This window comes from Lepidochelys kempii, chromosome 7, assembly GCF_965140265.1.
Source record: "Lepidochelys kempii isolate rLepKem1 chromosome 7, rLepKem1.hap2, whole genome shotgun sequence".
Taxonomy (NCBI): domain Eukaryota; kingdom Metazoa; phylum Chordata; order Testudines; family Cheloniidae; genus Lepidochelys; species Lepidochelys kempii.
Window position 1 is genome coordinate 69,361,312 of NC_133262.1, and position 12,264 is coordinate 69,373,575.

General features: G+C 44.4%; 1 protein-coding gene across 1 annotated transcript in view; it reads right to left on the reverse strand.

Annotated features, from left to right (window-relative positions):
- LOC140914736 (rap1 GTPase-GDP dissociation stimulator 1-like) overlaps positions 1 to 12,264 on the reverse strand; it is a 54,904-nt gene that overhangs the window by 21,043 nt on the left and 21,597 nt on the right. Inside the window, exons 4-8 of the mRNA XM_073353286.1 lie at positions 12,039 to 12,164; positions 8,889 to 9,017; positions 7,354 to 7,479; positions 5,995 to 6,138; positions 2,833 to 2,964 (exon numbers count right to left, since the gene is read on the reverse strand). Of these exons, the coding sequence (XP_073209387.1) occupies positions 2,833 to 2,964; positions 5,995 to 6,138; positions 7,354 to 7,479; positions 8,889 to 9,017; positions 12,039 to 12,164 (657 nt within the window). The remainder of the gene's footprint in view (positions 1 to 2,832; positions 2,965 to 5,994; positions 6,139 to 7,353; positions 7,480 to 8,888; positions 9,018 to 12,038; positions 12,165 to 12,264) is intronic.

Here is a 12,264-nt window from a genome sequence, read left to right on the forward strand (position 1 = left end):
TGAAATCACTGAGTGTTGTGTTAAGTAGTGGGGGAGCCTGAAGATATATTGTGGAGCAGTTTGCGGGACGGCTGGTGAAGCAGTTCGACGCGGAGCAGTGTGTGGATGGCAGGAGCTGCTTGTGGGCCGTGGAGCTGAGTGAAGGAGTTCGTGGGGCAGCTGGCGGAGCGGAGCGCATCTGAGCGAAGGAGTTCGTGGGGCGGCTGGTGGAGCGGAGCGCAGCTGAGCGAAGGAGTTCGTGGGGCGGCTGGCGGAGCGGAGCGCAGCTGAGCGAAGGAGTTCGTGGGGCGGCTGGCGGAGCGGAGCGCAGCTGAGCGAAGGAGTACGTGGGGCGGCTGGTGGAGCGGAGTGCCGCTATGGGGCGGTCAGCTTCAGATCACGTAAGGTGCCTCTTACCCCCGTCCCATTTCCACCCAGGTTGGGAGGTAAAGCTCTGCCAATAAACTTTCGAACTCTGGGGCTGCTCTGACCAGGGACAGAGACTTTTGGGGCATTGGACTTTTGGGACTTTGGGTGATTTGGGGTTGCTGGACTCAAGAACCAAAGGGAAAAGGGCATGCCCCAATTTGCCTGGGGTGGGGTTGTTTTTGCTCATGGGTTGTGTTATGAATCCTGTTGGTGGTGTTTCCCCAACATAATGCCACATTGTTTCTCTCTGTTATTAAAAGACTTTTGCTACACTCAGACTAGGTGCTTGCGAGAGGGGAAGTATTGCCTCTTGGAGGCGCCCAGCGGGGGTGGTATATATTTGTCCCAGGTCACTGGGTGGGGGCTCGAGCCGGTTTGCATTGTGTTATTGGAATGGATCCCCTAGATATTGAACCCGGCCCTTGTTGCTGCCAACTCTGACGGGCAGAAGGGTTACATGTGCCAGTAATGCACTTAATGTTTTTAGAAGGTCTCTCTCGCGGTCTATATAACTAAACTATTGTAAAGTAAACAAGGTTTTCAAAATGTTTAAGAAGCTTCATTTAAAATTAAATTAAAATGCTGATCTTACGCCGTCGGCCCTCTCAGCCTGTTGCCGGCCTGTGGTTCCATTCACCTAGGCTGGCAGTGGGCTGAGCGGGGCCGGTGGCCAGGACCCCAGACTGGCAGTGGGCTGAGCAGCTCAACCCACTGCCACTCAGGCCGCTGCTGGTCTGGGGTTCCGTCCGCCGGCTCCTGCCAGCCAGGGTCCTGGCTGTCAGCCCCGCTCAGCCCGCTGCCAGTCTGGGATCCTGGCCCTGCCTACAGAGTGGGTACCTACCTTCTCCCCTGGTTCTAGCCCATTCTCTTCCTCTCTCTCTGCACTGAGCTGAGGGTGGGAGTGCACTGAGCACAGGGCTGGGGGTGAAGGAGCAGGTTGGGGCAGGGTCTGGCCAGGAGCTACAATGAGGGAGGGGGCTCAGTTTGGGTGTGGAGTACTTACCTGGGCAGCTCCCATTTGGTGTGAGGGGTGCAGGTGGGAATGTGGGGAGGGAGGTGCAGGAGCTCCTGTTCAGGGCTCAGGGTGGGGGTAGGAATGTGGGGGGTGCAAGAGTCAGGGCATGGAGTGGGGGGCTGTGAGGAGGGTGCAGGGCAGAGGGCTGTGTGTGTGGGGGGGTGTAGGGGTCAGGGCAGAGGGCTGGGGGTGTGGGCAAGAGTGGTTGGGGTGCTCCCAGCCCCCTGCCCAGAGTAGCTCATGGCAGGGGGCTGGAGGGGATATGCCCGGAGGGGATATGCCCTGATTCCACCCCCCTTCCCCAAGGCCTCATCCCCACCTCTTCTCCGCCTCCTTGCCGGAGCGGCGAGCTCGCTGCGGCTCCACTTCTCCCCCTCCTCACAAGGGCCATCAGTGGATCGGTGGCAGGGAGGGAGGAGGAGGAGGGGCAGGAACCCAGCATGCTCGGGAAGAGGCAGGGGAGGGGGGAGCTTGCCTGCCCTGCAGCAGCAGCTGCAGACCAAGCTTCTTCACCGTGCTCCCCCAGGGAGGGGGCGCAGGGGGCAGAGAAGAGTGGGTCGGGGCAGGAAGGATTTTTAACGGGATACTGCTGCCTGCTGGGGTCTCGGCCTGGTTTCGGCAGCAGGCTGAGTGGGGCCTGCGGCGAGGACCCGGCAGGCAGCAGCATGCCATTAAAAATCGGCTCACATGCCATCTTTGGCATGCGTGCCGTAGGTTGCCAACCCCTGGTCTAGTATGTGTAATGACCTTGACCAACAGAAGCAAAGTGTTCAACCCTCTAGTAACAGCAAGTGACTGAGTGAAATGAGGCCTAATAGTCCACTCAATGGCATTTTGCAATAACTTTCCAAGACTACTCCTGTTTCATTTCTAGTTTCAGGGAAAGTTCCAGCTATTAGTGGGAAGAAGTCTATCAGTTTTGGTGACAATTGGAAAAGTGGAACTCTAGAAAAGCCTGTTTTCCTCACAGGGTCCATTTGGTGCTGCAGGCTGAGGAGCATTGTGACAGCAGAGGTAATTCAGTCAGTCAGCACTTCCTCCCTCCCATTCATTTGCATAGTTCATTTCCATTGATTGAAGAGAGTCAGCAAATGAAACTGCAGGTCAGGACTGAGGTGCTTTGACATTTGTGGGGGTGGAGGGGTTCAGGACTGGACTAGTGGAGGCTGCTTTAGAACAGGAGCTATATTAACCGAGTAGGAGTGAGGCTGGAGACTTGCCCACATAATGACCTTAAAATGATTAGCATCCATAATTAAGATACACACACACTTTTGTTTTCCTATATTATGGTGGTGTGTGAGAGAGAGAGAGAGCCATGAAATCTAATATTATTGCACTCTCTAATAAGAAACAAACAATACTAGCTATCTTGGTCACTTTGATGGGTAATGAATAAGCAATCTTACCATTCCTGGCAAAGTTGGCAACAGCCAGTGCTCCTGTCAGCTGCAGCTGGGGGTGGTTGGATGCAAGCCAGGTACCAACCTTCTGGTAGATAATGCCACAGCCATTAGCAAACATCTTCTGCATGGATTCATCTGTGGTACAATAAATGAAGAGAAGCCTAAAAATACATCTAAGCTCTACTTTGCATCTATTATGGAATCATACTGCTCAAGGTTTCAGAAGTTTGTAGACTATTGTTTCCTCTAACAGAACATCAGAATTGGCAGGAGGCTGTGATTCTGTGAAGTGAAGGCTATAAAGTTGATCATTCTAGATGTCTTACACTAATCCATGCACTCAATATATGGCTAGTAGCCTTATGCAAGGTTCCCCATACTACTTTTAGCTATATGCTCCAGTCTTGCATGAAAGGACCATCTCCTTCAGAAGATGTGAAGTTATTCAGTCTTGTGGTAGTCTGCTAGCAGGTTTCTCCCAAGTAGAGGCATAATACAATAGCAGTTGTATATGACTATTTGGAGGAACAGAGCTGTTCACTCTGCTGAACTAATGCCTGTATAAATCTGTCCTGCAGAGTGCTAAGTGCCTTCATCTTCTCATGAAATCAGTACCTTGCAGGATGGAATCTTAAGTGGCAAGGTGATCACAGCTCAGATAAAGACTAGATCATGTAAAAGGGTGTGCGTGTGTGGGTGTACACGCACCCATAATCAATGCATGGAAATCTCCTAGGATTTACAAGTGGGGATTGAGGGAACAGTATGTATCTCCTGTGTTTCCAAGTGTTCAGTGTCAGTAGGTTACTCATTGAGATCTGCATAGGCTAAACGCAATCTTAAGAATGAAAGCCACAGATTTGTGATTAGTAATCTAGAACTAGTTCTTTATACTGAAATCCGAATATACTACAGTGTTTAACTCAAATGTTTGCCACAGCTTTGACCTTTAAGTTTAATTAAATTGTAAGTTACCTTGAGATTTTGGCAAAGGATGCAATGTAAATGCATAATTATGTGCAATTCTTTAATTCATGTAGCCCCAAATCCTGCAAAACTGTCACCCATACAAAGCCATCTGAACCAAATTACAATTAAGATCAGCAGAGATAGCTAACATTTTTCTGCTATACCCGATGGTTGAGCATAGATTCTATACGTCTCACACGTCAAAAGCAGCATCTCAGATGCCTTCTATGGCATTTTATGCTCAGTTTTCAAAACCTGCTGCTGTACTCTGTCCCTTCTCACAGTGCAGCGGTGTGACTGAGGAAATGAAAGGTCTGGGGCAGCAAAATGTATACTCTGAAAGGTCAGTTTTCAGAGTGGTAGCCATGTTAATCTGTATCAGCAAAAATAATGAGGAGTCCTTATGGCACCTTAAAGATGAACAAATTTACTTGGGCATAAGCTTTCATGGGTTAGAAACCACTTCACCAGATGCATGGAGTGAAAAAATACAGGAACAGGTATAAATATATGAAAAGATGGGGGTTGCTTTACCAAGTGTGAGGTCAGTCTAACGAGATAAATCAATTAACAGCAGGATACCAAGGGAGGAAAAATCTCTTTTGAAGTGGTAAGAGTGACCCATTACAGACAGCTCACAAGAAGGTGTGAGTAACAGTAGGGAGAAATTAGTATTGGGTCATTACAAAACGTAAACTTAATTTCCCCAACCACTCCCAGTATCGATTCAGGCCTAATCTGATGGTATCCAGTTTGCAAATTACAGTTCTGCAGCTTCACATTGGAGTCTGTTTTTGTCAGTTTTCTGTTGAAGAATTGCCACTTTTAGGTCTGTTGAGTGACCAGAGAGATTGAAGTGCTCTCCTACTGGTTTTTGAATGTTATGATTCCTGATGTCAGATTTGTGTCCATTTATTCTTTTGCGTAGGGACTGTCTGGTTTGGCCAATGTACATGGCAAAGGGGCATTGCTGGCACATGATGGCATATCACATTGGTAGATGTGCAGGTGAACAAGCCCCTGATGGTATGGCTGATGTGATTAGGTCCTATGATGGTGTCCCTTGAATAGATGTGGACAGAGTAGGCAATGGGGTTTGTAGCAGGGTTTGGTTCCTGGGTTGGAGTTTCTTGTTGTGTAGTTGCTGGTGAGTATTTGCTTCAGGTCGGGGGCTGTCTGTAAGCAAGGACTGGCCTGTCTCCCAAGCCATGAAAGCTTATGCTCAAATAAATTTGTTATTCTCTAAGGTGCCACAAGGACTTTTTTTTGTTTTTAGAAGGTCCGTGTTCTCCATTTTCAGTACATAGAAACATGTAATACTAAGTAATTTTAAATTCTTATGTTTCCTTCCTTCATTAATCCAGATGGCTCAAACACTTGCTCCATTTTTGAAGAATGAATGAAGAATGTATGCAATGAATATATTTAAATGGGTATTTAAATGTACTGAATGAGTTAAGGTGTATTGAAGGGAAAAAAATTGAGAACACCAGTCTGAGATTTCCATGTCAGAAGCCAGTTTACTTGAAAGGACCCCCTGTACTGTGAAATGCCTCCATGAGAAAGGGGGCAGACAGAGGGTGGTCATATAGACCTTCATTATTCAGCTGCAGAGCTTAGTCTGTAGAGACTTATGTAGGCACTGTCTGTGCTATAACACTAGTATTCTTAGTCCCTCTCTTCACATTATGGGCCAGATTGTGGAGCGACACTGGTTTACAGCAGCTAAGGATCTGGTCCTTTAAAATTGAGGTTAACTCAAGAAGTATATCGGGTCCTATATCTGAGCTTTCCTTTCTTTTGGGGAGGCTTGCATATTTCAGCGGCTACCCAGAGGAGCCAGGTTATCAGAAAGTTGGAGAAACCCAGTTCTAGATGGACTGGACTGACACACAAAGCCACAATTAAGAAGGCAGTACACTGTTCTAGGCAGAGGCTAGAAATGCAATAGGAGCAGGCATAGTGGCATTAAATGCCTGAGGCAAAAGGTGTATATGCTTGGAGGAAAATTGTGGCAACATGAGCATTACAATCATAGTGTAAGTGGGGGAGAAAAGAATGGCTGTTGAGGAGAATTCCCCCAAGGAATCTTGAAACAGGCTGCAGATGTGTCTGAAGAAAGGAAATAAAAGCACAGGAGCATATGGCAATCCCTGCTGCTAATGGGGCTTTCTGCTGCTTCTCCATGCATCTTACCTCCAAGGAGCAGAGACACAATGAGATCTGATGCAGCCTTCACACTGCACATATCTTCTGCTTGCGAACTGCCCTGGAGCCTCAGCAGGATCTCTGACAGTGCCTCATGCACACCTGCCTCTACCATTTGCACTTTCAAAGCATCTGCAGAGGTCAGGAGAACATGCATATTAATGGCTTCTCTTTGGGTCACTGCATAAAAAAAATGAATGCAAGGAGGCTAAATCCCCGATAAATTTTAGATGTTTCCAGGTGCAGTAATTTGTGGGACTCTTGTTCAGAAACAGGGATGTTGCCATTGGAATACACCTTTTAGATAGATCATTGTAATTTTTTGCATGGGTGGTGTGGGGGGAAGGCAACTGGGGAATTTCTATTGCAATTTATAATGTTTTGTGCTTTTAAAAATTACATTCCAGATCTCTTCTCACATAAAAGATATCACCCTTCTTATAAAGTAAGAACTGCAAAATACTAACAGGTGTATTGGTGTTGCCAAGTTGCAATTTGGCAGCACCATGGCTATATTTCTCAGAGTGGGGGATTTTTCTCCAGTGGTGTTAATATTGAGTTTGAACAAAACAAACAGCTTTGATAACATCTCTAGCTATTACTCTTCACTCCAGTGTGGGGAATGCTGTTTGACCACTCATTCCACTAGACTTGTTGCTGATAAACCCTGAACAAATTGTGTGATATAGCAATGTCTTGAACAAACCTAAATAAAACCCCACAAATATTGTGATGGAGGAAATGAAAAACTGGGCCATTTCAGGCATCCCAAAGAAGTTCCTTAGACATCATCTGAAAACGGGACTGTCCCTGTGAAACCCAGATGTACGATCTCTTTAATTATAAATAAATACACAAAAGTATTGTGCTAGAAATATCTTTATGGAAATACCATTTTCATGAAATTGTTGATTTAGCATTAACTATCATTTGATTCACTGAAGTAGACTGGCCTCGTTAGTCAACCATGGCTGATTGATTTTAGTAAAGGGGCTCTTTATCTCCATTTATACCCATTATAAAGTATCTTTTAAGATCAGTTCCCAGTAAATTTTCTAAGGTCCCAGTAATCTTCTGCATTCTCATACAGTATGGAGGCTGTGTGTATCATACACAAAATTATCAAATGGTTCATTTCGTACCATTCCCTCACCATATATTTTATTCAGGAATTTTTCCATTGACCTCAATCTGGCCAGGATTTCACCCATTGTTTCTATGAGGAGGGCTTATGACCTTGCCTCCAGTAATGGAATTCCACTGAAAACCCTGGAGTGTTCGTTGTAGCCACTATGCTAGTATCCTCCATACTAAGGAGCCTAGTCGTCAAGATAAGAGACCCCTTACCATTCTCCGCTAGCATCTGTAGAACCTCAATGATGGTTTCTATCCTCTGATGGTTCTCTGCCCTTCTCAGCTGCTTCACTAGATGTTCAGCAACCTTTGTCTTGCTTAGAGCTTCTTTAGCTATCTCTGTGTGGATAATATGATTTTGTATGTTTTAAAAAAACTCCTAGAGAGAAATGACTGGATGCTACTTTGAATCTAGTTGCCTTGCTAATTTGTTTGTTTAATACACGTAACATCTAATCATTGTTTTTTCCCTTTAAATCCCCTCAATCTGCCTCATTTTTCTTCTGCTTTCTAATCCAGTTGTCATTCCAGTTGCTATGCCTTTTTAATAATAGTCAAATCAACTGCTGTCCTAACTCCATTGCATTTAATGGCTTTATACCAGTGATGAATTGGTCTTGTGGTATGACAGCATGTACCACTTTACCAGAACATTTTCTCTGCAAAAAAGTATCCCAGCAAGAATCTAACCAATTTGTTCAGGATGGGCAGTCAAACTTTCCACACAAGCTCTTTCAAAAGCTTAACATATCTGTGCCATAATGCCATGAAATATAGAAGAAAAAAATGTATAAAGGACATGGCTGAAATAGAATATGTCCAGAATGCAGTATTGCCAACATTCTGAGTTCAGAAACAGTCAGCCCTTCCTCAAAAATCATGAGATTGGCTTAAAAATCATGAATTTTAAAAAAAGCCACTGAGTTTTGTCTTCTGTTGTGAGAGCCTTTAGGGTTTTTGTTAAGTTTTTTTTTATCAGCAACCATGAGGGCTAGAGACTCCTCCCCAAAAAAACCCCAAATTTGGGGTTCTCACAATCATAACACAGAATTTCCATAGAAAGAGAAATGAGAGACTTTACACCTGATTCTTCTCTCACTAATGCTTGTATGAATCAGGAGCAACTCCTTTAAGTCAATGGAGCTACACCATTTTTAAACCAGTGTAAGTGAGAAGAGAATCAAGCCATTTTATTAAGACATAAATGAATGGTAGAGAGAGAAGGTGCATCAAAAATTCCTAGTGTCCCTGGTCCTGTATGAGATACATGAAAAAAAGATACTTAATGAAATTAAATTGCAATACATTTAAAAAAAAAAAGTACTATCATACACTGAAGTCGGAGCTACATCAGTTTACACCAGCTAAGGACACAACCCATTCATTTTCCCTGGGAAGAGGCTAGGAGGACATGTATTGAATCTTAATTATTTGTGTGTGTGGCTGGTCAGCAACTGCTACAGGTTCTGGTGTTTAGTTATGAACGGTTAGAGAGTCTATCTAGGTTGGCCACAAGGGGGCATATAGCAAGGAGATAAGCCCCTGCGTAACAAGAAATAAAGACAGTCTTGCATTTATCCCAACCACAGGTGTCTAATCTCTATGCAGTGACTTTGCCTGATAGCAGGACAAACATTTGCCTACTATGGCCAACCCTACTTGTGGAAACACTGCCTAAGAACAAGCCAGTGGTAGCATGAGAAATGAAACCAACACAGTTGCAAATCTGGGAATGTTTTAATACCCACCTAGGCTTGCAAGGTTGCATAAAGCCAACAGGTTGACACGGACAAGTGGCTCACTGTCTGGGTAATCAGTTAATATCCTGACCAGTGATGTGATCACTCCTGCCTTCACCAGCTGCTCCTGAAGGTCACCTGGAAATCAAACGCATAGAAATGAAAGGCAACAGAAATTTCATCTTGGATTAATCCATTGTTATACTAACTAGGGCATGGAGGAGGCATCCCTAAAGTAAGAGTTAAAACAAAACGTTGCTACAAGATACAGACTAGAAATAAGGTACAAATTTTAACTGAGGGTAGTTAACCATAGGAACAATTTGGGTTGTGGTGGATAATCTATCACTGGAAATAATAAATTTAAGATTTTAATTATTTTTAAATGCTCTAGTTAAACAGGAATTAATTCAGGGAGATCAAACTTTGATCACACTAGTCCATCCATTCTGGCCTTCTATCACATGATCTTGACTCCATTATCCTTCCAAACTAAGTTTTACCTTGCAAATTCAGGTTAATATAGATCCAAATAGAAGTTCTGGATGTGGATGGAACAAAGAATTGGGGTCAAGAATCCTGCTGTGAAATTACAAGACCAAAAATAATAGGAGTACTTGTGGAGTACTCCTGTTCTTTTTGCAGATACAGATTAACACGGCTGCTACTCTAAAGACCAAACCTGCATCCCTAAACTCTACCCTCATGGTAAAACTGTTTTTTGGGAGCTGAACAGGTAAGCCATTATACAAGAGGTGTTAAGGCAATTGTAGTGGGAGTGAGCATGTCAGAGATGATACAACAGCCTAACATAGGTGACGACTAAAATGAGGTTTTGCAGTGCTTTAAGGATATCATTAAATTGAATGCTTACCTCATTGCAGGTAGTGTCAATAGCCCTAAAGTGTGGTGCAGGTAGGGAAGTCTGTAGCAGCACAAGATTCAGAACAAACTCCTCCAGACCATTATAGATTGTCTGAGCTTCTGTATAACACAGGCTGTAGAACGTCCTCAAAATAATTCCTAGAGCATCTTGTAGCAAAACATCCAATCTTCAATTTAAAATGGTCAGTGCTGTAGAATCCACCACAACTCTCGTGTGATGGGGTATCTGCCCCACATTGGCATGTAGGGAGGCTGCACAGGGAAGCAGCCAATAAGAGGTTGTGAGGAGCAGCCAATATAAGAAAAGCTGCAGGGCAGCGCAGAGTTAGTAGCTGCCTAGAGCTCAAGGAGGGAAGTTTGTGCTCCTAGCAAGAGGAAGGCTAGTACTTTGGATAGAGAGCAGTGTCTGAAGGCCCTGAGGTGAGGTGCTGGGGCACTAAGGGAAAGAGGCTGAAGGAAGCATAGCAATCATAGGGGAGTTAAGGAGACACACAATGTGGCTATCATCAACAGGGTACCTAGGCTGGGACCTGGAGTAGTGGGTAGGCCTGGGTCCTTGCACTGGAAATGGCTGGACAGTTGGACTGCAGTACTAACCCACAAAAGCGGGGAGCACAGATGGTTTCATGACACAGCCCTCTGGCCATATCATGAAGAGGATGCCACAGTACCTGGAGAGACATGGGTCAGAGAGCAGATGTGACTGTGGGCAAGGCACCCTAGGGAGAGGGTGTACTGCCCTAAAGAGCTCATCTCCAAGACTGCAAGAAGGCAGCACTGTCATGGTGAGTCACACCCCATCATACCTTGGTAAATTGTCCTAACGGTTAATTACCTGCACTGTTAAAAATGTATGCCTGGCCCTCATGTAGGTATATGGGAGGGGGAATAGGCAGAATCTTAGGTAGATCCCTTAGTGTCTCAGTCAGTAAAAATGACCTGGAGCATCAGGTGTAGAGGTGGTGCAGATTACTTTACCCACTGGAGCAGGATGAGAACTAGCAACCATACTGTGACTGATTCATAGTCTAGATCCAGGTGTGCTCCTGGGGCAGTGCAACCCTGTATCTTACGTGCAGTTTGTGACTCTGCCAAAACTTAGCTCTTTGCATTCTAGAATAATTGTGGTTGTTTCTGAGAAGATGTCTTTATGGAAAGATAAAGGTTCTAAACATGTACCATTACAGTATGTTCTATAGAAGGAAGACCACATTATGCTTTCATATTGCTTTAACAGCTGTTATCTTTCAGATAGAGAGGTAATCTGTGTTGTTCCAGTGCCAAAGAGTCTCAGAACATATAACAGCACTTTAGCACCTAGCTTGGTACAGCGTTTTTAGGTCTTAGAAGCCAGATCCTTAGCTGGTATATGTCAGCATAGCTCCACTGAAGTCAATGGAGCGGCATCAGTTTACAAGAGGTGGGAATCTGGTTCTAAATATACACAGTTTATTTTCCCTCTTATTTATGGGATTTTTGACAGACTCAGATAATTGTAGCTATTCTACACCTGAAGCACCCAATCTGCCTTATCACCTACAATATTTTAATTCCCAACATGTTGCATTCTGATTTGGGTTTCATCAAAATAACCCCCTGATGCCACAATATATGCCCAGATTTTTCCCTATGGCAAATTTTCCTAACAGTGAAAGAGCACTGCTTTTATAAACTGTTTTACCATGAAAGGCAGTGCAGCACAGTAGGCAAAGCAATGGACTGGGAATCAGAAGACCTGAGTTCTCGCTACTGATTTCCTGTGCGATCTATATCAAGTCAGTTATCTCAGTTTCCCTTCTTCCCTTTGTCTTGTCTATTTGTCTAACCTCTTTGGGGCAGGAAGTGTCTCTTGTTTACATATACAATGCTTAGCAGAATGGGGCCCTGATCTCAGTTGGGGTCTCTAGGCACTATTGTAATACAAATTGCAATTTAGTAAGAAGCAGTTTAATAAAGCATGCTGTTCTTAAGTGAAAGCTATTTAAATGATTTGGCTGGGGGGTTGGTATTAACTTACTGTAATTACAATGAATAAAAGTTATTCAAAAGTGAATCTAACCCCTTATAGTCTCCTTGTTGTCAAAACCATGCTGCGTTTGCTGGTATGGCTATTGTAGAAGCAATTGGAAACTGAACTAGCACCAAGGGTGATAGCACTACATATAAAGAACGTTAACCTCAGTCTAAGTAGAAAGCCCATGTGTTTTTTTTAAAAGACACCCTTACTACTGTAGCCAGAATGTACAGCACTCCTTCAGCAAATTGAGTACTTACTGTTTTCATAGCAGATGCGGCCAATGGCCCTCCCAGCATGAAGCAATGTCTCTTGGTCCGTGCTCTCCAGCAGAGGTACCAAAGCTAGAACCAAACCTGCTTCGATACATGGCTTCTTCATTTCCTCTACACAGACAGAGGAGAGAAGCTGCTAGGACCTTGCCTTATTGAAATAAAACCAATACATCAACTGCAAGGCCAATAATTAGCATCCATAGAACAGATA